The sequence below is a fragment of the Sus scrofa genome, chromosome 14 (genome assembly GCF_054392235.1).
Source record: "Sus scrofa isolate SSC_HxYL_T2T_F1_AM1 chromosome 14, Sscrofa_HxYL_maternal_Yorkshire_Landrace_v2.0, whole genome shotgun sequence".
Taxonomy (NCBI): Eukaryota; Metazoa; Chordata; class Mammalia; order Artiodactyla; family Suidae; genus Sus; species Sus scrofa.
Window position 1 is genome coordinate 31,490,459 of NC_139396.1, and position 25,902 is coordinate 31,516,360.

A 25,902-nucleotide genomic window follows, 5' to 3' on the forward strand; every position below is an offset into this window, starting at 1 on the left:
TTTTTCTCTATGTATATATTTAAAAAAATTTTTTTTCTTTTTAGGGCCATACCTTTGGCCTATGGAAGTTCCCAAGCCAGGGACTGAATCAGAGCTACAGCTGCTGGCCTATAACACAGCCACAGCAACAACTGGATCCAAGCCACATTTGCAACCTACCACAGCTTGCAGCAATGCCAGATCCTTAACCCACTACGTGAGGCCAGGTATTGAAACTGCATCCTCATGGACACTATATCAGGTTCATAACCTGCTGAGTCACAATAGAAACTCCTATTTTTTTAATTTTTAATCTTTAAAAATTTTTTAAATGATTAATTTTTTAATCTTATTCACATTTTCAATGAACTTTTGATTTTGTTGATTCTATTGGAATGTTTATTTTCTTTTAAATTAAATTTTGCTTTACATTTATTATTTCTTTGGGCTTTACTTTGTTGTTCTCAGTTTCCTTTATTTTTCTCCTTTTTTTTCCGGTTGTGGCATGCAGTGGCTTGATGTGGAATCTTAGTTCCCAGACTAGGGGTTGAACCTAGCTACAGCAGTGAAAGCACCAAGTACTAACTACGAAACCACCAGGGAACTCCCTCTATGTACTTCTTTTTAAAAGGATTCTATTACTTTGTCTTCAAGTTCACAGGTCTTTTCTTCTGCAATAATGCCATCAACTTTGTCATTTCTGAGTCTATTTCTATTGACTGATTTTCCTTCTAATTATGGCTCACAATTTTCTGCTTCTTGGCATATCTAGTAATTTTTTATTTGTTTATGGACATTTTGAATCAAAGTGAATATTATATTGTTGAACTTCTAGGGTTTTTATTTCCTTCTCTTAAAGAGTATTGGGATTTGTTCTGGCAAGTAGTTACTTGTAGTTCAATTTTGACTCTTCAAGACTTGTCTTTTTTTTCTTTTTTTTTTTTTTTTTTAAGACTTGTCTTTTTAAGCTACTCGAGTTAGCCATAGAACTTCACTGTCCAGTATGGTAGCCTTCAGCCACATTTAACTATTGAAGTTTCAATATAAATTATTTAAATGAGTTAAAGTTAAGTAAAGCTAAAAATTCAATTCCTCAGTCACACTAGACACAAGTACTCAATGGCCATACGTGGCTAGTAGCAACTGTATTGGAAATCACTAGTTTAGAATATTGTTTGCTCTAGAGATAGTTTAGACCTATTCCTAAGGCATGACTTTTCTGAGGTCTCTACCAGGTGTTCAATGAGACAATGCCAGTCTGTCTTATCAGAACTTAAATATATCTTATTCCTGAGTGATTTCTATCCCTGGAAATTGTTCATCTTACACTTTCCCAGGCATTGTTTGTTTGTAGAATTTCACTCTACACTTGCATGTCTTAGTATTAAGCAAAGGATAAAAGCGATCAATATGCAGGTTTCTTTTTCACATTTAGTCCCTTCTTTCTAGAACTCTGTCCAACAACTTCCAATCATCTTACCTCCCTGGACTCAGGTCTCTGTCTCTTCATCTATCAAGTCTACCATGCTCCTCTTTGATTTTCTCTCCTGCTATGGCCTTCTCCTCAAGTACAAAGCCAAGGTGATCCTAGGATTTGTTTCCATTCTCTTCTGTACCAAAACCTTATGCTCCCTATTGTATTTTTTTATATCTAGACACCTAAATACAAAGTCATATTTATAAAGAAAACCAAAAATTCCATAGACAAGAAGATGACCACATATTTTGGTGGAAAATATGAACAACAGCAATAAAATATGCACTATGTCAACACTGGACTGTGAAGGAAAAGATATAGTTAACTAAAGTTACAAATTAATCCCTTCACTATTTTAATCAATGTATGAATTTGATCTGTTCATTTTAAAATAAATTGCATTAAAGCATGATGTAGAGTAAATTCATTTTCTATTGCTTCCAAGCAAGTTGCCACAAACTTAGAGGTTTAAAACAACATAAACTTATTATCTCACGGTTTTGTAGATCTGAATTCCAGGTGGTCTTGGCTGGTTTTCTGCTCCAAATCTCACAAGAATGAAATCAATATGTTGGCTGGCTGGGGTCTTATCAGGAGACTCTGGGAAGAATTCACATGGAATCATATTCAGATTGCTAGAAGAATCCAAGTCTTTGCAGGTTAGGGCTGGGGGTCCCTATTTCCTGTGTCATCTTGGGACCTCCCATAGCTTCTAGAGAACCCTCCCTATATGGGGCCTTGTATCTCAGAGCTTAAAAAAAAAGTTGAATCCTTCTTAGATTTGGAATCTCTCTGACTCATGTCTCTTTTTATTTATTTATTTATTTTTTTTTTTTTTTTTTTTTTTTTTTGTCTTTTTGATATTTCTTTGGGCCGCTCCTGCGGCATATGGAGGTTCCCAGGCTAGGGGTCCAATCGGAGCTGTAGCTGCCAGCCTACACCGGAGCCACAGCAACGTGGGATCCGAGCCGCGTCTGCAACCTACACCACAGCTCACGGCAACGCCGGATCATTAACCCACTGAGCAAGCGCAGGGATCGAACCCGCAACCTCATGGTTCCTAGTCGGATTCGTTAACCACTGCGCCACGACGGGAACTCCTCATGTCTCTTTTTAAAGAGAGAGTTCTCTGTGTTTAAGTCCTCATGTGATTAGATTGAGCCCACCCAGCTAATCCAGGATAATCTCCAGGTCTGCAAACCTCTAACCTTAATTACAGCCACAGAGTCCCTTTTGCCATGTTATGTAACATATACACAGGTTCCAGGGATCAGGGCCAGGACAGCCCTGAGAGGTTATTCTGCCAATAACAGGCAATATTTAGAGGAAAAAAAGTATAGTAATTGGAAAGAAAAAGAACAAGTCAAAAAGTGTAATAGATACTGAAGAACAGATGAGATAGATACTTCAGAACTGTAGAACAAATGAGTTCTACCTAATTTGTGCATCTGGAAAAGAAACAATGTATCAGAGTAAATATTTAAAGCAATGATTCAAGGAAATTTTCCACAAATGAGACCCAAGTCTATAAAGAAGGATGCAGATATCTGGGAAAACCTGATGCAGAACATTCCATATCTAGACATATGGATAAAGCTAAAGGATGTCAAAGATGAAGGAAAAAATCCCCTTGAGTATCTAGCAAAAATGTTGAACCAGATTATAAATCAGAGAGCATAATAAAACTGACTTCAGAGTTTCCCACGATAATATTCAATGCTAGAAATCAGGGGAGTAATGCTGATACAGTCCTTAAAAAATAAAGGATAATCTTGTTATTTTATACCATTCTATAACAAGGGGGGTTAAGTTAGGAAAAACAGAAAGTGCTGCAGATGATTTGAAGCAATATCACAGACTGCAGAGAAAAAAATTTTAACCCAAGTATAGTTGATTTACAATTTTGTGTTAATTTCTGCTATACAGCAAAGTGATTCAGTAATACACATATACAGTCTTTGTAAATATTCCCTGCCATGATAGTTTGTCACATGATGTTGAATATAGTTCCCTGTGCTATACAGTTGGTCCTTATTCTTTATCTATTCTATATATACTAGTTTGCACCTGCTAACCCCAAATGCCCACTCCATCCCTCCTCTACCTACCTTGAGAAAATTTAATTTAAGGAATTTATTATATAAAACAAGTTATCTAAAGACTAGTTATTTCAGGAAGACACTACCAGGCCTGAGGCTGAAGAAGCAAGGTGGGAAATGGTGTTACCCAGAGCCCACAATTATTTCTGTAATGGTGAGGCAGCTCTTGGAACTGCCAACACAACCTTATATCAGGAAGCCAGGAGTACACACTCCTTCTGATGCTGCAGAAGCCCAGGAGTCCAAAGTGCTTGCTGCTCTCAGGCTGAGAGCCCATGGATACAATTCTGTCAAGACAGAGGGAGTACCTGGCGCTGCTACTGTGGGAACCATCATACCTGGGCAGGATGCCAGCCACCCAGATTTACTGCCTCTGCTACTGCCACCACTACCAGAGGAACTTACTAAAAACACAATAACATTGTGAATTTTGCTGTGTTAAGGCACATCTGAAAGAATTAGAGGGACAGGATGACAGAGGGCTGGAAACATGCCTGCTCCTGCTAGAAGGGGCTTGGAGTAGATACTCAGAAAAGTCTCACCTAGTGGAAAATAGGTAACCCTAGACTGAGCACTGTTCTGGCTCCACTGGAAAAAAAAATCCTAAAAGTAAGACCCCTCCCCCCCCCGAATCAAACTGTTCCCAAGTAACTTAATGGACTCACAGAACAAAGTTCAAGAAGATTTATCAGAATGGAAGTCAAGCAGCCCCAACACAGCAAAATTCACAATGTCCGAAATTCAACCAAAGAAGTTCAGGGATAGAAAAAGTCTATAAAACACAACCCATAAAAAGGAAAATAAACAATAAATTATACTAACCTAGGACAGTAACAGAAGGAAGCCTGCACAAGCCTAGAGGCCATCCTTACTCACCAGGAGCAGACACCAGAAGCAAGAGGACCTACAATTCTGCCGCCAGTGCAATGGAAACCCAGAAACACAGAAAGCTAGACAAAATAAGACAGCAGAGTAATATATTCCAGACAAAGGAACAAGATAAAACCCCAGAAGAACAACTAAGTGAAGTGGAGATAGGCAGTCTACCTGAAATGATAGTAAATATGATTCAAGATTTCAGAAAAAGAATGGAGACAGAGAAGAAGATAACAAGAAATGTTTAAAAAAGACTAGAAGAGGAGTTCCCGTCGTGGCGCAGTGGTTAACGAATCCGACGAGGAACCATGAGGTTGCGGGTTCGGTCCCTGCCCTTGCTCAGTGGGTTAACGATCCGGCGTTGCCGTGAGCTGTGGTGTAGGTTGCAGACGCGGCTCGAATCCTGTGTTGCTGTGGCTCTAGCGTAGGCCGGTGGCTACAGCTCCAATTCAACCCCTAGCCTGGGAAGCTCCATATGCCTCGGGAGCGGCCCAAGAAATAGCAACAACAACAACAAAAGACAAAAAGACAAAAGACAAAAAAAATAATAATAAAAAAAATAAATAAAAAAGACTAGAAGATTTAAAGAGCAAAGAGAGGAGTTCCCATTGTGGCTCAGCAGAAACAAATCTGATTAGCATTCATGATGATGCAGGTTTAATCCCTGGCCTTGTTCAGTGGGTTAGGGATCTGGTGTTGACGTGAGCTATGTGGTGGTTTGCAGACTAGGCTTGGATCCTGAATTGCTGTGGCTGTGGTGTAGGCTGGCAGCTGTAGCTCTGATTTGACCCCTAGCCAGGGAACCTCCATATGCTGTAGATGTGGCCCTAAAAAGACAAAAAAAAAAAAAAAAGCAGAGATGAACAATACGATAACCGAAATTAAAAATACACTAGAAGGGGGAGTTCCCATTGTGGCTCAGTGGCTTAAGAATCCAATTAGCATCCATGAGAATGTGGATTGGCTCCCTAGCCTCGCTCAGTGGGTTAAGGATCAGGCATTGCTGCAAACTGTGGTGTATGCCACAGATGCAGCTTGGATCTGGCACTGCTGTGGCTGTGCATAGGCCAGCAGCTGCAGCTCAGATTTTATCTGCAGCCTGGGAACCTCCATATGCTATAGGTGAAGCCTTAAAAAGAAAAAAAAAAAAAAAAGCAAGAAGGGAAAAACAAAAAATAACATAACAGGAAGCATCATAAGGTGATCAGCTGATTTTTCAGAGGAAACTCTGCAGGTCAGCAGGGAATGGCACAATATATTTAAGGTGATGAATGAGAAAAACCTACAACCATGAATACTTTACCCGGTAAGGCTCTTGTACAGATTTGATAGAAAAATCAAAAGCTTTAGAGACAAACAAGAGCTAAGAACATTCAGCATCACCAAGACAGCTTTATAATAAATGTTAAAGGAAATATTTTAGGCAGAAAAAAAAAAGAGGGAGAAAAGAAGAGAAACAATACAACTACAAATGGGAAAGCTCATGAGTAAAGGCAAACATACAGAAAAGGTAGGAAATCATCCACATACAAATGTAATATCAAAACCAACAATTGTGAAAAGAGGAGAATACAAATGCAGGATATTCAAAATACATTTGAAATTAAGAAACCAGCAACTTAATTTTGTAAATATACAAATCACTATAGCAAAACCTCATGATGGGAGTTTCCTGGTGGCTAAGTTGGTTGAGGATCTGGCATTATCACTGCTGTATCTCTGGTTACTGCTGTGGCACTGGTTCAATCCCTGGCCCAGGAACTTCAGCAAGCCACAGGTGCAGCCAAAAAAGTAAAACTTCATGGCAACTGCAAAGCAAAAACCTACAATAGATACACACACAAAAAAGAAAAAGGGATGGGATTAAGATGGTGGAATAGAAGGACTGGAGCCCAACTTCTCTCCTAAAAACAACAAAATTCACAACTAAAGGCTGAGCAATCTTCAACCAAATGGGCCGGAAACCTTAAAAAAGATACCCTACTCCAGAAGAAAAAGAGGAGGGCCACATCAAGAGGTAGGAGGCGTGATTTCGTGATATAAACAACATCATACCTCCCGGGTGGGAAGCCCCACAGACTGGAAACTAACTGGTTCACAGAGACTCACCTACAGGAGTGAGAGTTCTGAGCCCCACATCAAACTCCCATGTGTGGGGATCTGGCACTGGGAGAAAGAGCCCCTGGAGCATCGGGCATTGAAAGCCAGTGGGGCTTGTGCACAGGAGCTCCACAGGACTGGGGGAAACGGAGACCCCATTCTTAAAAGGCGCACACGGACTTTCACGTGCACTGGGTCCCAGGGCAGAGCAAGGTCTCCGTAGGAATCTGGGTCAAACCTGACTGAAGTTCTTGGAGGACATCCTGGGAAAACAGGGGTAGAATGTGGCTTGTCGTGAGAGAAGGACATTGAAGGCAAAGCTCTCGGGAATATTCAGCAGGTGCCTTTCTCTGGAGGTGGCCATATTGGGAAAATCTGGCCCCACCCATCAGTCAGTGCTGAGAAGCCCCAGGGCAAACAACAATCCAGGTGGGATCACAGCCCTGCCCCTCAGTAAACAGGCTGCCTAAAGACCCCTCAGGCACACAGCTGCCTCTAATCCCATCCAGAGACTAGCCCCACCCACCAGAGGGATTAGAATCGGCTCCATCCACCAGTGGGCAGGCATCAGCCCCTCCCATCAGGAAGCCTACAGCAAGCCCCCACACTGACTTCAGCCACAAGGGGGGCAGACACCAGAAGTAAAAGAGGCTACAACTCTATTATCTGTAAAAAAGGTCACCACACCAAAAACCTACAAAAATGAAAAGACAGAGAACTATAACTCAGACGAGGGAGAAAGGAAAAACCCCAGAAAATCAGCTACGTGAGGAGGAGATGCTCAGCCTCCAGGAAAAAGACTTTAGACTGTTGATGCTGAAGATGATGCAAGACATTGGAAATAAACTGGAGGCAAAGATGGATAACTTACAGGAAACACTGAGCAAAGAGATACAAGATATCAAACTTAAACAAGAAAAGATGCAAAATACAATCACTGAAATAAACAACTCACTAGAAGCAGCTAACAGCAGAATACAGGAGGCAGAAGAACGAATAAGCGAGGTGGAGGACAGATTAGTGGAAATTACGGATTTCCAGAACAGAAAAGAGAAAAAAGACTGAAAACAAACGAAGAGAGTCTCAGAGAACTCTGGGACAACGGTAAACACACCAACATCCCTGTTACAGGGGTGCCAGAAGGAGAAGAGAGAGAGAAGGGGACAGAAAAAATATTCCAAGAGATAACAGCCAAAAACTTCCCTCACATGGGAAAGGAACCACTCACTCAAATCCAGCAAGCACAACGAGTACCATATACAACAAACCCAGGGAGGAATACACCGAGACACATATTAATCAAACTGACCAAAATTAAAGACAAAGAGAAAATCTTGAAAGCAGCTAGGGAAAAGAAACAAGTAGCATACAAGGGAACCCCCGATAAGGTTATTGGCAGATTTTTCAGCAGAAACTCTGCAGGCCAGAAGGGAGTGGCGTGATACACTTCACGTGATGAAAGGAAAAAACCTCCAACCAAGATGACTTGTGATGAAAGGAAAAAACCTCCAACCAAGATGACTTTACCCGGCAAGGCTCTCTTTCAGATTTGAAGGAGAAATCAAAACCTTCACAGATAAGCAAAAGTGGAGAGAATTCAGCAACACTAAACCAGCCTTACAACAAATACTAAAGAAACTTCTCTAGGCAGAAAAGAAAACACAGCAACAGGAAACAAAAATTCCACAAATGACAAGGCTCACCAGTAAAGGTATATATGCAGTAAAGATACAAAATCATCCATGCACAATTATGCCACCAAAATCAGAAATCATGAGAAGAGGTGGATACAAATGCAGGACCCTGGAGATGAATTTGCAATGAAGAGAACAACAACTTAAAATAATCTCATATACATATAGACTCATATCAAAACTTCAGAATACCTACAAACCAAAAATCTACAATTGATACACAAAGAAAAACCTAAATACAACAGTAAAGATAGTCATCAAACCAGAAGAGAAGAGAACAAGAGAAGAAGGGAAGAAAAAAGACCAATAAAAACAAATCCAAAGCAATTAATAAAATGGCAATAAGAACATACCTATCAATAATTACCTTAAATGTTAATGGACTAAACACCCCAACCAAAAGACACAGACTGGCTGAATGGATACAAAAACAAGATCCATATATATGCTGTCTTCAAGAGACCCACTTCACTTCTAGGGACACATACAAATTGAAAGTCAGAGGATGGAAGAAAATATTTCATGCAAACAGGGATCAAAAGAAAGCTGGAGTAGCAGTACTCGTATCAGACAAAATAGACTTTAAAAGGAAGAACATTTTAAGGGACAAAGAAGGTCATTACATAAAGATCAAAGGATCAATCCAAGAAGAAGATATAACAATTTTAAATATCTATGCACCCAACATAGGTTCACCACAATATACAAGGCAACTGCTAACAACCTTAAGAGTACAAACCGACAATAACACAATCATAGTGGGGGACTTTAACACCCCACTTACAGCAGTGGACATATCATCCAGACAGAAAATCAATAAGGAAACACAGGCCCTGAATGAAGCATTAGACCAGATGGACTTAAGAGGTATTTATAGGACAGTCCAACCAAAAGCAACAGAATACACATTCTTCTCAAGTGCACATGGAACATTCTCTAAGATTGATCACATCCTGGGCTACAAATCCAACCTCAGTAACTTTAAGAAAATTGAAATCATACCAAGCATCTTTTCAGATCACAATACTATACAACTAGAAATCAACAACAAGAAAAAATCTGCAAAAAACACAAACACTTGGAGACTATAAACATGCTACTAAACAACCAATGGATCACTGAAGAAATCAAAGAGGAAATTAAAAAATTCCTAGAAGCAAATGACAACAAAGATACAACATTCCAAAACCTATGGGATGCAGCAAAAGCCATTCTAAGAGGAAACTTTATAGCAATACAAGCCCACCTCAGAAAACAAGAAAAAGCTCAAATAAACAAGCTAACTTTACATCTAAAGCAGCTCAAGAGAGAAGAACAGACAAGACCTAAAGTTAGTAGAAGGAAAGAAATCAGAATAAAGATCAGAGCAGAAAATCAATGAAATAGAAACAAATAAAACCATAGAAAAGATCAATGAAACGAAAAGCTGATTCTTTTAAAAGATTGACAAAATTGATAAACCCTTAGCCAGACTTATCAAGAAAAAAAGAGAGAGGACTCAAATCAATAAAATTAGAAATGAAAAAGGAGAAGTAACAATGGACATCACAGAAATACAAAGGAGCATAAGAGACTACTATATGCAACTATATGCCAATAAAATCAAAACCTAGAAGAAATGGACAAATTCTTAGAAAAGTACAATCTTCCAAGACTAAACCAAGATGAAATAGAACAGATGAATGGACCAATCACAAGAACGGAAATTGAAACTGTGATTAAAAAACTTCCAACAAACAAAAGTCCAGGACCAGATGGCTTCACAGGCGAATTCTATCAAACATTTAGAGAAGAGCTCACGCCTCTCCTTCTGAAACTATTTCAAAAATTGCAGAGGAAGGGATACTCCCAAACTCATCTTATGAGGCCACCATCACCCTGATACCAAAACAAGACAAAGATACCACAAAAAAAGAAAACTACAGGCCAGGTTCACTGACAAACATCGATGCAAAAATCCTCAACAAAATACTAGCAAACCACATCCAACAATACATTACAAGGATTGTACATCATGATCAAGTGGGATTTAGCCCAGGGATGCAAGGGTTCTTCAATATCAGCAAATCAATTGGTGTGATATACCACATTAACAAACTGAAGAATAAAAATCATATGATCCTCTCAATAGATGCAGAAAAAGCCTTTGACAAAATCCAACACCCATTTCTGATAAAAAACCCTTAGAAAGTGGGCATAGTGGGAACCTATCTCAACATAATAAAGGCCATATATGACAAACCCACAGCTAACATCATTCTCAATGGTGAAAAGCTGAAAGAATTCCTGCTGAGATCAGGAACAAGACAGGGATGTCAGCTCTCGCCACTACTCTTCAACATAGTTTTGGAATTCCTAGTCATAGCAATCGGAGATGTAAAAGAAATAAAAGGAATCTAAATTGGAAAGGAAGAAGTAAAACTATCACAAAACTATCACTATTTGCAGATGACATGATGCTATACCTACAGAACCCTAAAGACTCTGCCAGAAAACTGTTAGAGCTCATCCATGAATTTGGCAAAGTTGCAGAATACAAAATTAATACACAGAAATCAACAGCATTTCTGTACACTAACAATGAAAGATCAGAAAGAGAAATCAGGGAAGCAATCCCATTTACCATCGCATCCAAAAGAATAAAATACCTAGGAGTAAACTTACCTAAAAAAACAAAAGACCTGTACTCTGAAAACTCTAAGACACTGATGAAAGAAATCAAAGATGACACAAATAGATGGAAAGACATACCATGCTCTTGGATTGGAAGAGTTAATAGTTTCAAAACGACTATACTACCTAAGGCAATCTACAGATTCAATGCAATCCCTATCAAATTACCAAGGACATTCTTCACAGAACTTGAACAAAATTTTTCTTTTTCTTTTTCTTTTTTTTTTTTTTTGTCTTTTTGCCTTCTCTGGGGCCGCTCCCGAGGCACATGGAAGTTCCCAGGCTAGGGGTCCAATCAGAGCTGTAGCTGCTGGCTATGCCAGAGCCGCAGCAATGCAGGATCCCAGCCGCATCTGTAACCTACACCACAAGCTCACAGCAACGCTGGATCCCTAACTCACTGAGCAAGGCCAGGGATCAAACCCTCAACCTCATGGTTCCTAGTCGGATTCGTTAACCACTGAGCCATGAGGGGAACTCCAAAATATTTTAAAGTTTGTTTGGAAGCACCAAAGACCCACAATAGCCAAAGTCATTCTGAAAAAGAAAAATGGAGCTGGAGGAATCAGGCTCCCTGACTCAGACTATACTACAAAGCAACAACCATCAAAACCGCATGGTGCTGGCACAAAGACAGACATATAGATCAGTGGAACAGGATAGAAACCCCAGAATTAAACCCACACACCTACAGCCAACTAATCTATGACAAAGGAGGCCAGAATATACAATGGAGAAAAGACAGCCTGTTCAATAAGGGGTGCTGGGAAAACTGGACAGCCACATAGAAAAGTATGAAATTAGAACACTCCCTAACACCATACACAAAAATAAACTCCAAATGGATTAAAGACCTAGATATAAGACCAGACACTATAAAACTCTTAGAGGAAAACATAGGCCAAACATTCTCTGACATAAACGACAGCAACATCTTCTCAGATCCACCTCTTAGAGTCATGACAGTAAAAACAAAAATAAACAAATGGGACCTAATCAAACTTAAAAGTTTCTGCACAGCGAAGGAAACCCTAAACAAAGTGAAAAGACAACACACAGAATGGGAGAAAATCTTTGCAAATGAATCAACTGACAAGGGATTAATCTCCAAAATTTAGAAACACCTTCTGTAGCTCAATACCAAAAAAACAAACAACCCCATCAAAAAAAGCAGATCTAAACAGACAATTCTCCAAAGAAGACATAGAGATGGCCAAAAAACACATGAAAAGATGTTCAACATCACTCATTATTAGAGAAATGCAAATCAAAACCACTCTGAGGTACCACCTTATGCCAGCCAGAATGGCCATCATCAAAATGCCAACAAACAATAAGTGCTGGAGAGGCTGTGGAGAAAAAGAAACCTTATTACACTGTTGGTGGGATTGTAAATTGGTGCAACCACTGTGAAAAACAGGATGGAGATTCCTCAGAAAACTAAAAATAGAACTCCCATTTGATCCAGCAATCCCACTCCTGGGCATCTATCAAGAGAAAAACATGACTAGAAAAGACACGTGTACTCTGATGTTCATTGCAGCACTATTTGCAATAGCCAAGACATGGAAACAACCTAAATGTCCATCGACAGAGGAGTGGATCAAAGAGATGTGGTACATATACACAATGGAATATTACTCAGCCATTAAAAAGAACGAAATACCAGCATTTTTTGCAACATGGATGGACCTATCATGCTAAGTGAAGGCAGCCATACAATGAGACACCAACATTAAGGGCTTTCACTGACATGCGGAATCTGAAAAAAGGACAAACTGAACTTCTTTGTAGAACAGACACTTACCCACAGACTTTGAAAAACTTATGGTCTCTGGAGGAGACAGTTTGGGGGGTGGTGGGATGTGCCTGGGTTGTGGGATGGAAATCCTGTGAAATTGGATTGTGATGATCATTATACAACTACAAATGTGATAAACTGAGTAATTAAAAAAAAAGAGAAAAAGAAAAAGGAATTGAAACACAACACTAAAGTTAATCATCAAATAATGTGAGAAAAGAAAAAAAAAAAGGAAGGGAAGAAAAAAGACCTATAAAAACAAATAACAAAATGGCAATAAGAATACACATATCAGAGTTCCCTTTGTGGCTCAGTGGTTAATGAATCCAACTAGGAACCATGAGGTTGTGAGTTTGATCCCTGGCCTTGCTCAGTGGGTTAAGGATCCAGCATTGCCATGAGCTGTGGTGTAGGTCACAGATGTGGCTCAGATTCTGTGTTGCTGTGGCTCTGGCACAGGCCAGGGGTACAGCTCTGATTCGACCCCTAGTCTGAGAACCTCCATTTGCCATGGGTGTGACCCTAGAAAAGACAAAAAGAAAAAGAAAAAAGAACACATGTATCAGTAACTATGGAATCAGATTAAGTGCTCCAACAAAAAGATACAGGCTGACTGGATTAAAAAAAAAAAAAAAAGACCTGTATATATGGCTATCAACGAGAGACTTGCTTCAGATCTAGGGACACATACAGACTGAAAGTGAGGGGATGGATAAAGGTATTCCATGCAAATGGAAATTAAAAAAAAAAGCTGGACTCGCAATAATCTTATCAGACAAAATAGACTTTAAAGATTGTTTAAGAGGCAAAGAAAGACACTACAAAAGTTTCCATCATGGCCCAGAGGAAACAAATTCTACTAGGAACCACAAGGTTGCATGTTCTATCCCTGGCCTCGCTCAGTGGGTTAAGGATCTGGTGTTGCCATGGGCTGTGGTGTAGGTTGAAGATGTGGCTCAGATCCTGCGTTGCTATGGCTGTGGTGTAGGCCAGCAGCTGTAGCTCCTATTTGACCCCTAGCCTGGGAACCTCCATATGCCATGGGTATGGCCCTAAAAGGGGGGTAAAAAAACACTACATAATGATCAAGGGATCAATCCAAGAAGAAGATAAAACAATTATAAATATATATGCACTCAGCATAGGAACACCTCAATATATAAGGCAACTCTAACAGCCATAAAAGGAGAAATTAACAGTAATGTAGTAAGAGTGGAGGACTTTAACACCTCACTTGCATCAATGAACAGATCATCCAGATAGAAAATCAGGAAGGACACACAAACCTTAAATGACACATTAGACCAGAGAGACTTAACTGATATTTATAGAATATTCCATATGAAAGTAACAGAATACACATTCTTCCCAAATACATAGGAAATATTCTCCAGGATATATCACATTCTGGGCCACAAAGCAAGCCTCAGTAAATTTAAGAAAACTTAAATCACATCAAGCATCATTTCCAACTACAACACTATGAGATTAGAAATCAAAACAAGGGGAAAAACTATAAACACTACAAACACATGGAGCCTAAACAATATGCTACTAAACAACCAAAGGATCACTGAATAAATAAAAGAGAAAATCGATAAGTATCTAGTGACAAATAAAAAAGAAAACATGATAATCCAAAACCTATAGATTGTAGCAAAAGCAGGTCTGAAAGTCAAGTTTATAGCAATAAAATCTCACCTCAGGAAACAAGAAAAATCTCAAATAACCGAATCGTACACCTAAAGCAACTAGAAAAAGAAGAACAAACAAGACAAAAAGTTAGTAAAACAAAAGAAATTATAAAGATCGGAGCAGAAATAAAAAGAATAGAGATGAAGACAACAACAGGAAAGATCAATGAATCTAAAATCTGGTTCTTTGAATAGATTGGTAAATCTTTAGAAACTGATTTAAAAACCTTTAAAGCTGATAAACTTTTAGCCAGGCTCATCAATTTAAAAAGGGGAGAGAGTTCAAATCAGTTAAATCGCAAATTAAAAGGGAGAGGTTACAACTGACACCACAGAAATACAAAGGATCATAAGCAACTACATACCAATAAAATGGACAACTAGAAAAAAACAACAAACTTTTAGAAAGGTACAACTTCTAAAACTGAACTAGGAAGAAATAAAAAATAAGAACAGACCAATCACAAGTACTGAAATTGAAACTGTGACTTAAAAAACTTCCAACAGGGAGTTCCCACTGAAACTACTCCAAAAAACTGCAGAGGAAGGAAACTCTCAAACTCATTCTATGCAGCTACCATCACTCTGATACCAAAACCACACGGAGATACCACAAAAAAAAAATTATAGACCAATATTACTGATGAATATAGATGCAAAAATTCTCAACAAAATTCTAGTAAACTGAACCCAACAATACATTAAAAGTATCACATGCCATGATCAAGTGGGATTTATCCCAGAGAAGCAAGGATTTTACAATATCTGCAGATCAATCAATGTTATACCCTGCATTAACAAACTGAAGAATAAAAACCATATGATTATCTCAATAGATGCAGAAAAAGCTTTTGATGAGATTTGACATCCATTTCTGATAAAAAAAACTCTCCAGAAGTGGGCATAGAGGCAACCTCCCTAAACATAATAAAGTCCATATATGACAAACCCATAGCTAACATCATACTCAATGATGAAAAGCTGAAAGCATTTCCTTTAAGATCAATAATAAGGAGTGCCCATTATGGCTCAGCGAAAATGAATCTGACTAGGAACCATGAGGATGCAGGTTCAATCCCTGGCCTCGCTCAGTGGGTTAAGGATCCAGCCTTGCTGTGAGTTGTGGTGTAGGTCACAGATGTGGCTCAGATCTGGCATTGCTGAGGCTCTGGCATAGGCCAGCAGCTACAGCTCTGATTAGACCCTAGCCTGGGAACCCCCATATGCCATGGGTGCAGCCCTAAAAAGACAAAAAGACCAAAAAAAAAAAAAAAGATCAATAGCAAGATAAGGATGTCCACTCTCACCACTTGTTTTTTTCTTTTTTAGGGCCACACATACAGCATATGGAAGTTCCCAAGTGAATTGGAGCTGCAGCTGCTGGCCACAGCCATGGCCACAGCCACAGCAACGACGATCTGAGCTGCATCTGCAACCTACACCACAGCTCATGGCAATGCCAGATACTTAATCCACTGAGCAAGGCCAGGGATCAAATCTGCATTCTCATGGTTACTAGTCAGGTTTGTTACCACTGAGCCACAATGGGAACTCCCACTCTCACCACTTTTATTCAACATAGTTTTGGAAGTCCTAGCCACAGCAATCACAGAAGAAAAAGAAATAAAAGGAATCCAAATTGGAAAAGAAGTAAAATGGTCACTGTTTGCAGAAGAGATGATACTATACCTAGAAAATCCTAAAGATGCTACCAAAAAACTACTAGATTAGAGCTCATCAATGAATTCGGTAAAGTTGCAGGGTACAAAATTTATACACAGAAATCTCACATTTCTATACACTAAAATGAAATATTAGAAAGAGAAATTAAGGAAACAATCCCATTTACCACTCCATCTAAAAGAATACCTAGGAATAAACCTACCTAAAGAGGCAAAAGACCTGTACTCTGAAAACTGTTAAGATGCTGATGAAAGAAATCAAAGATGACACAAATAGATGGAAAGATATACCATGCTCTTGGATGGGAAGAATCATTGTCAAAATGACTATACTACTGAAGGCAATGTACAAGTTCAATGCAACCCCTATCAAATTACCAATGGCATTTTTCACAGAACTAGGACAAAGATTTTTTTTCATTTTTACAGAAACACAAAAGACCCTGAATAGCCAAAGCAATCCTGAGGAAGAAAAACAGAAGGCATTATGCCCCCTGACTTCAGGCTATACTATAAAGCTATAGTCATCAAAACAGTATGATACAGGCACAAAAATAGAAATATAGATCAGTAGAACAGGATAGAAAGCCCAGAGATAAATTCATGTACCTATGGTCAACTAATCTATGACAAAGGAGGCAAGAATATACTGTGGGGAAAAGACAGTCTCTTCAATAAGTGGTGCTAAGAAAACTAGACAGCTATATGTTAAAGAATGAAATCAGACCACTCTCTAACACCATAGACAAAAATATACTCAAAATGTATCTAAATGTAAGATAAAATGTTTAAAAGAAAATCATAGGAAGAACACTCTTTGATATAAACTGTAGTAATATTTTTTTGGATCCACCTCCTAGAGTAATGAAAAGAAAAAAATAGGGAGTTCACATCATGGCTCAGTGGTAACAAACCTGACTAGTATCTATGAAGACATGGGTTTGATTATCAGCCTTGTTCAGTGGGTTAATGATCTGGTGTTGCTGTGGCTGTGGCGTAGGCTGGCAGCTGCAGCTCCGATTCGACCCCTAGCCTGGGAACTTCCACAAGCTGTGGGTGCAGCCCTAAAAAGACTAAATAAATAAACACATACATACATACATAAACAAATGGGACCTAATTAAACTTAAAAGCTTTTGCATAGCAAAGGAAACCACAAACAAAACAAAATGACAGCCCACAGAATGGGAGGAAATATTTGCCATTGAAGTGACCAACAAGGGATTAATCTCCAAAATATATAAATAGGAGTTCTCTTGTGGTGCAGCAGGGTAAGGATCCACTGTTGTCACTGCAGTGGTGGGTTGCTGCCAAAAAAAAAAAAAAGCGAGGGGGGATAGTAGAGGGAAAGGAGGAAGAAGAGGCATTCTACTAAGCTCACTATCGTTCCTTTTGGAGCATCAAAAGAAACCAACTAGAGACATTGAGGAATTATACAAATACATAGTTATAAAAAGGACTGACTGAACACAACTTTAAATTTCTAGGTTATACGATGAAATACACTGGAAAACAAATAGGCCCAAATTGAAAGATGCTTCAAGGTATTAACTGGAAAGCATGTTATAAAATGACAATATTAAATCCACATACATCCCAACTATCAATAACTACACAACACTGTATATCTACTCAGTAAAAATTTAAAAATATATAATTAAAAAATAAACTCTTAATAAATGTGTTAAATTGCTCTATTAAAAGAAAAAGAAACTCTGATTAGACCCAAATGCAAAGACTACTTTTTTGCAGTTATCAAGCGGCACACCAAATAGGAAGTGATTTATAACGGAAGGAACTTAAAAGAATGGGTAGAACTATTAAAAAATGTTGGGACTAAACAAGATAAGGATAATAACAATAATAAAAATCAGCATTATGATTTTAATATCAGACAAAGTTGGACTGAGGACAAAATTATGACAAATTCATAATGATAGTTATGAATATCTATGTATCAAATAAATGAAGCATCAACCATAACAAAAGAGATAGAAGAAATAGAAACATTAGGAATGGGAAATATAAATTGAAATCCACGAGACATACAAAGGTGAAAAATATAAAAAATTTATATGACATTATTATTAAGGTAGTTCCATTAGATACATCAAACTTGCTGCCCTGAACACAGAAACTATACTTTCTTTCAAATACTCATAAAACATTCCTAAAAAAGGAATTACATATTAGGTTTCAAAGAAAACCTAAGAAAAAAATCTCCAGGAGTTCCCGTTGTGGCGCAGTGGTTAATGAATCCGACTAGGAACCATGAAGTTGCAGGTTCGATTCCTGCCCTTGCTCAGTGGGTTAACCATCTGGCGTTGCCATGAGCTGCGGTGTAGGTCGCAGATCCCAAGTTGCTGTGGCTCTGGCATAGGCTGGCAGCTACAGCTCCAATTCGACCCCTGGCCTGGGAACCTCCATATGCCTCTGGAGCAGCCCAAGAAATGGCAAAAAGACAAAAAAACAAAACAAAAACAAAAACAAAAACTCCAAACTTGAAATAGTACAAAAATATACTCTAACCAGGGAAAAATTCTCAAACACCTAAATAAAAAAAAAATGAAATAAGCATCAGATATAAGTAGTTAGGAAAGAGGAAACATAACAACTAATGAGCACAGGGTTTCTTTTTGGGGTGACAAAAGTTCAAAATTAGATTAACGGCTGCACAACTTTGTGAATATAACAAAAACATTGAACTGTGAACTCTAAATGGATTAATTGTAAGGTATGTGAAGTATATCTCAATTAATCTGATAAAAAAGGCTTTAAGAATAATACAGTTTGGAAGAAGGAATTAGAGGGAGTTCCCATTGTGGCACAGTGGAAACAAACCCAACTAGTGTCCATGAGGATGCAGGTTCAATCTGTGGCCTTGCTCAGTGGGTTAGGGATCCAACGTTGCCGTGAACTGTGGTGTAGGTCGCAAATGTGGCTCGGATCCCAAGTTGTTCTAGCTGTGGCATTGGCCAGGAGCTACAGTTCCAATTCAACCCCTAGCCTGAGAACTTCCATATGCTGTGGGTTTGGCCCTAAAATGCAAAAAAAAAAAAAAAAGAGAGAGAGAGAGAGAGAGAGAAAGAGAGAGAGAAGGAATTAGATTATAAAAAGTCAATAAAACAGATATAAACCATTACCTAACATAATCCTGAGAAAAGAGAGGACATATAACACAATATAAGGAATAAAGGTAACATCCTACAGAAACAGAGCTAACCCCTCCCCCTAGAAAAAGCACTAGGTCTGGATGTTTCCTTAAGAGAAAAAAAAGTAATTTCAATTTTATCTATTTAAACCATAGAAAATGAAACTTTCTCATTAAAAAAAAATGAGTATAAAAAGATGAAGAAATGTTTACGACCTTTTTGAAGCACACCCTTTTTCTCTTTAGGGCTGCACTCAAAGCATATGGAGGTTCCCAGGCTAGGGGTCCAATCTGAGCTGTAGCCACTGACCTACACTACAGCTCACAGCAACTCTGGATCCATAACCCACTGAGTGAGAGCCAGGGATGGAACCTGCATCCTCATGGATGTTATTTGGGTTCTGTTAACTGCTGAGCCATGACGGGAACTCCTTGAAGAACATCTTTTTAAAAAATTCATGAACCCATCTACAAAACAGAAACAGAGTCACAGACTAGAGAACAGCCTTGTGGTCGCCAAGGTGAGGGAGGGGGAAGGAGAAGGATGAACTGGGAGTTTGGGGTTAGTAGATGCAAACTATTACCCTTGGAATGGAAAAGCAATGAGGTCCTACTGTTACAGCACAGGGAACTATATCCAATCTCCTGGGACAGACTATGATGGAAAAGAACATAAAAAAGAATGTACTTATATGTACAACCGAGTCACTTTTCTGACAGCAGAAACTGGCACAACGTTGTAAATCAACTATACTTTAATACAAACATTTTAAAAAACTTAGGATAGAATAAGGAGGGATATCAGCCTGAATGGTATACAACTTTGTAAATATGTCGATTATCTCCCCAAAGTTCATCTGAAGAGTAATTAGTCATGAAAAAATTTTTAAAGACAAAAAAGGAGGTCCTTTCTCTAATATTTATCTGATAGAGCTACTGTAGAGAAACCTGAAATGGACTCATTTAGAATTTGATAGAGGTGCCATTTTGGTGTGAAAAGGATGACTCAAAAATTAATATTGTTGGGTCAATTGGGAACAACTGAAGTTAAGCAATTCACAACACATAAAAATAAATTTCAGATGGATTAAGGGTATAAATACAAAAATTAAACCTATAAGAAAATTATAAAAATATATAGGGACTGGATTCAGTATCTTGCTGTGAGGGTGTTCCCAAGGCATATGAAAATAATAGATGTGATTGCCTGAAAATTTTAACTTCTGAGGAATGAAACAGGGTTAAAGGACAAGCGATAGGCTGAGATAAATGCCACACATAAATGAGACCAAGGAAACGACAAGTCATGGAGATACGAAGCAGGGCGAGTGTTCTGGAACATAGTTTACTGTCACTCACGTATAAGAAACATGGCTTCCCATGTTATGTCCTAGAAATTGTTAAGTGATGGAATGTGGATGATTGTTTTCTTCTCTATGTTTTCCTGAACTTTTCCATCTTTTTAAAACAAAGATTGCGTGGGGTCTGTAATGAAAAATTTTTGCATTATTTAACAACTAGAAAGTCTGGCCTGCCTTTATTGTTCCCTGCCTGGAGTGTCAATGTTCCACCAGCTTTATTTTAGGTTTACGACGGGGAGGCACCAGGGCTTCTTTTGCTTTCTTTGTGTCAGCACAATACCTATTACTGACTGAGTCCTTACAGATATTAAAAAAGAAATGCTCACAGATTGGATAAAACAATGTTGATACTGTAGGTGTGGGAGATTTGGGCGCCAGCGCCTGAGCGCCTTGCACTTCCTCATGACACACTTGTGCCCATCCTCTATCCTGGTTCCAGCCGCATACCTCACTCCATCCGGCCAGTACAAATGACATGCAAGAATTCATTCCTGGCGCGGGCGTCACCGTGACTCGCGCGTCTCCAAGTCCGTGGCTCTCCTGGGCACGCCTGCGCCCCGCCCCGTCGCCAGTTGTGTTGTCATCACGTGGCTGGGGCGGGCCCTGACGTCAGGGGCGGGGGAGGGACTGCGCAGGCGCAGAAAAGGGGGCGGGGGACTCGGCTTGTTGTGTTGCTGCCGGAGAACCAGAGACGGTACTGCTGCGGTCGCAGCTCTTCCAGCCGCCTGACAATGTCTCACTTAGTAGAGCAGCCGCCTCCTCTGCACAACAACAACAACAACTGTGAGGAAGGTGAACAGTCTCTGCCCCCGCCAGCCGGCCTCAACAGTAAGTGCTGGCCCGGCGGGCTCGGTAAAGGGGATGGGGGAGGAGGAGCTGCTCGGGCCGCCGCCGCCAGCTCCGCGCTGGGGGCGGGAAAAGAAGGCAGCCCATTGGTCGAGGTCGAGGATGTGCGGGTGATTGACAGCTCCCATCACCCGTCAGGAGGAGTTGCTCTTATCTTCCTCCTGACCTCTCTCTTTTCCCTTCTGAGTTCTTGGGTGATGGGCTGTTGGGTTCGCCTTTGGGAAGGGTAGGTGGGTGGGAAGATCAGGGGGTCGAGCCGATCGCACCTGTGGTGAGCCCCTGAGTGCAGCCAATCGGGGCGTGGAGGGGCGGGCCTTGGGGCGCGGGGAGGGAGGGTGGGCGGAGCGGGCCGCCTAGGGGACGTGGGCAGGGATGGGGACGTGCGACGGGGACGCCGGGGGATGGACGCAGGCGCCGGTTTTAGGGGAGGGGGCGACCGAGGGACTGGCGGGTGGTCCAGTGTGCAGCGGAGCTTGGGCCAGGCCCGGTGACCACCCCTCACTGGGTCGGCCTTCCCTCCAGGGCTCGGAACGTGAGCCCTCTTGTTGCGTCCCTTTGTTAGCACAGACTGGTTAGGAAAATTATTTGGTAATTTAGTGGTTACTTGTATCACGTGAGGGGGGGTGAGGAAGCTATGATACTTTTTTTTTGAGAGGTTTCAGAGTTGCTCAAGTAATTTTTTTTTTTTTAAACGATGAGGTTATTTGCCCTGTAAACCTGATTATGAACAGCTCTTGAACCATCCAAGATCGCACAAATCACAGTGACTGGGGCAATGAATTTCGTACACCGGGGCAGTTGAAAGTTAAGGGCAGTATCGAATTACGACCAACTACAGTTGCTTTTCCTAACATCCTGGTGCTTAGACATCACGTCCTAAGGTTATTTCCAGTTGTCTTTAAAGCTGGCTGCAAGTCTTGGAAAGGTTCTTGCCTAACCTTCCTGTAATTCATCTCCTGGAAGAGGTGGTTGGGACAGTTAGCATATGGCCAGATGAAGTCGTTTAAAAATCATTTGGATGCTTAAATGACATTCAAAGGCACTTAAGTATCTTTCATCCTAGGGAGGTGTTTCAGCATGGCCTAAAAATTTTAGGGAAGCGAGTTCCTGTCCTCACAAGATGGGGATAGAATTTGAGTATTTTCAAGATGTTTTCATTCCTTATTGCTGCTGCTCCTTCTGATGGATAATTCCTTAAATGTTGACTTTTAAAAACTTTTTGAAGTGTTCTAGAACGTAAGGTTTATATATTAATTCCTACAGTAAATTAGGGTTAATGTTTGTGTCTTTAAACATTACTTGCTTCAAATATGAATATGCATTTTAACATTACTTACCAGTTTTTAGCCTCCTCTTTTAGAAGGATGTGGTTTTAGGATGAGAAGAAACTTTAGAGGTAACTGTCTACTCTTATTTACTGGTAGAGAAAGAGGCCTAGAGTAAAGTGTGTTGTCCATGTTCACAGCAGGTTATGTCCTAAAGTGGAGGTTTTACTTTCACCCCGTCTGGCATTCCTTTCAGGACACATCTTTTCAGGGGCCCACTATCCCCTGATTATGTGTGTTTCTTATTCTCTGTTACCCTACCTGTTATTTAGAGGTAGCCTGCTGATCTGTCTCTTTTTAGTACACTGTTTCCTAATTGTATTCCAGTTTTCCTATGATACAAGTTGGTTATTTGGTTAATATGTATACACAATTTCACAGAAAGTGAAGGGATTTTTATTTTCTTTTGATCATGTGACAGGAAAATGGGGATGAGCTATATGGGATGGTTTTTCTCCATGTCCTGACAGACCTATGTTTGATGTCCTTGGCCAATCAGTTGCTGCTCCATTTGTATTCAGTCTTACAGAAGTGGAAGAACACTCAGCCTGTGTGTGCTATCAAAATGTTGCACATTTTGGGAAGTCTGCTACATAGAAAGTATTTTATTTAAGCTAGGGTGAGCTGCTTTTCAATGTTACTGAAAAGCTTTTAGATAGTGCCATATTTCATTACTTTCCTCATGCCTTTTACTGTTTTTTTAGCTCATTATACAACACTAGACTGAACAAAAACAAGCCTTATTGATTCCTTCAAGTGATTTTGGGCACTGAGCAGAACAACTTATTCAGGCATCTAATACTATCCAAATTGCTGATAAGTTGAAGTTCTTTGTTGGGTAAAGTTGCACAACTCTGAAAAAAAACAGGAGATGAACTCATTGTACAGATTATCTCTGGCTTGGGATTTTATCTTTAGTGCAGGGGTCAAAGCAGAGTTTTAATAGCAAGTTATTGAAATATTTGGAATAATGAAAGCTTTCTTTGATTTTTTTAAAAAGTTTATCCTTGTAAGGGAACTGTTCACTTTCATTACAAATTAGTGGACAAATATCTGAACTACTTCCAAAATTAAAAGGACATTTTTCAGTTGATAGTTTTATTCTAGAGAAAACTATCAGGTCACTTACAAATATTTGTATTGGGAATTTATGTCATAAAATTCAGTAAGTAATATAAGGAAAATTATGGTAATAATTTGTGCATGTTGGAATTACAGCCCTTTTTTATCTTTTTAAGCATCTACTGTGATGCACTTGCTTCCCCAGGATGGCAAGAAGGCTTTCAAGGCCATGACACATGAAATTTCAATGCCTTATGATATTGTTTTGAACACCTAAGTGGTGTATAAGCAGGTACTTGTGCAAGAAGGTCAACCTTTTTTGAGAAGAGTATTAGTGACTGTTCTCATTCCAGATTCCAGCATCAGGTACTTGAGATGAAATAAAGGTTTTGAGGAAAGAAGATAAGACGTAATGACATGTTTCACTCCCTAGTTAGGATGAGTTACATGTGGGACCTTGAAAACTTGGGGAGAGAGTGAGAAATACTTTTTCCTTTTCTCCCTTCCCCCCACTCCCCTTCATGCAAGAGGATTGAACTGGTGATTATAAAATTATAAAGCATGAATATGGCATACGGTTGTGAATGTAATCACCGTTACTGGACCAGCCTTCGTGATGAACCACAGGTGTGTTACAGAATGTAGGCACGTGCTCTGAATCCTCTTAGCAACTCTCAGTCTTAACCAGAAAATATCTCATGTTTTGTGTCTATATGCAACCTGGCCTAAGAGAATTGTTTTTAGTTTGTAAATAGTCTTTTGATATAATCGAGTTTCTGGTTTTTAATTTTAAAGCATGATTATTAGGAAGAAAATTCACTCTGCGATTTTTCTCTACTCTGCATTGCTTGGACAGCACAGTCCTCATATTTTGCCGTCTTTCCTTTCCAAAGAAAAACGGACTTTGGAGGATTGGTAGAATTAGAACATCAAGAAATTCTGAGGCTATAAATCAGGAATGAAGTAAGTGATGAGAAAAAGGCATGTGGAGTTCATCTATTGAGAAAGACCAGTTTGCTTTTTTCCCCATTTACTCAAAAGATAAAGCTCATTGTAAACTCTTAATGGATATCTGTGTACTGACTTTCTCTGCAGCACTGTATATTTCTATAGGTGAAATTTCTGGAAGAGAATTAAGAGTTAAAGGAAATCTGCCTTCCTAAGGCTTTTAATGGATATTGCCAGATTACCCTCCAGAATGTTCACGGAAGTCCTAGTTGTAATAACAAAATATTAGAAACAATCATTTGAGTAATGATTAACCATTACCATTTGGATAATGGTTAAAGTATGGTATATCTTTATGATGGGATGCAGTGCAGTTCAAAAGAATGAAGTAAGGCGATACATATTGACATTGAAAGACAAGTTGTTAGGTAAGAAACTGTTTACAGATAAATGTGTGCTGTACAAGTCTTTTTTTTTTTGGTAAAAACAAAAGCAAAACACAGAATACTATTTCATTGAATGTATCCTCTGAAAGTCTGCATATGAAGCTTAAAACCAGTTTCCTTTCAGAGTAGGAATGAGAGGTTGGGAGGAGAGGTCTTAGTTTTCACTTCATGTGCTGATATTTACATGTTCAGTGTACACATTAATTTTGTAATAAGAAAAATTTGGAAAAGGTACTGAGTATCATTTGAGTAACTAACACTTAGCACTTTTCATATTCTAGGGACTTTTCTTACTTTTCTTTGTGCTTTATTCCTGCCATCCTCCCACAGTGCTATGAGGTAGAAGCTTTTTTTTTCCTCTTTCTCTTTTTTACTATGCATGGGCAGCCATTCTGGCCTTTTTAAAAAATTGAGATATAATTGACATACAATATTATATTCGTTCCAGATGGACAAGATCATGATTCTATATATATATAGAAGTGATCACCACAGAGTTACAAAAACTTAGGATGAGAACTTTTAAGATCTACTTTCTTTTCCTTCAGATACGCAATACAGTTATAATGCTAGTCACCGTGCTGTACACTTCATTCCTAAGATTTATTGTCTCCTAACTGGGAGTTTGTACCTTTCGACCACCTCCAGGTAGATGGAGTTACTGTACCTATTTTACAGATGAGAGAAC

General features: G+C 39.3%; 1 protein-coding gene and 1 long non-coding RNA gene across 4 annotated transcripts in view; one reads left to right on the forward strand and one right to left on the reverse strand.

Annotated features, from left to right (window-relative positions):
• Positions 1–21,245, reverse strand: LOC146396462 (uncharacterized). The gene is made up of 2 exons (XR_014828407.1): positions 21,035–21,245; positions 1–2,056 (listed from the first exon to the last, which is right to left on the reverse strand). It is a non-coding gene; the product is annotated as an uncharacterized LOC146396462 (long non-coding RNA).
• The window catches only part of BNIP3L (BCL2 interacting protein 3 like), a 26,986-nt gene continuing 22,302 nt past the window's right edge, over positions 21,219–25,902 (forward strand). For all 3 annotated transcript variants that reach the window (XR_014828405.1, XR_014828406.1, XM_001927592.5), the window contains exon 1: positions 21,219–21,415. Coding sequence is in view for 1 of the 3 variants with exons in the window: in XM_001927592.5 (XP_001927627.1) it covers positions 21,319–21,415 (97 nt within the window). In the remaining 2 variants the exon portion in view is untranslated. The remainder of the gene's footprint in view (positions 21,416–25,902) is intronic.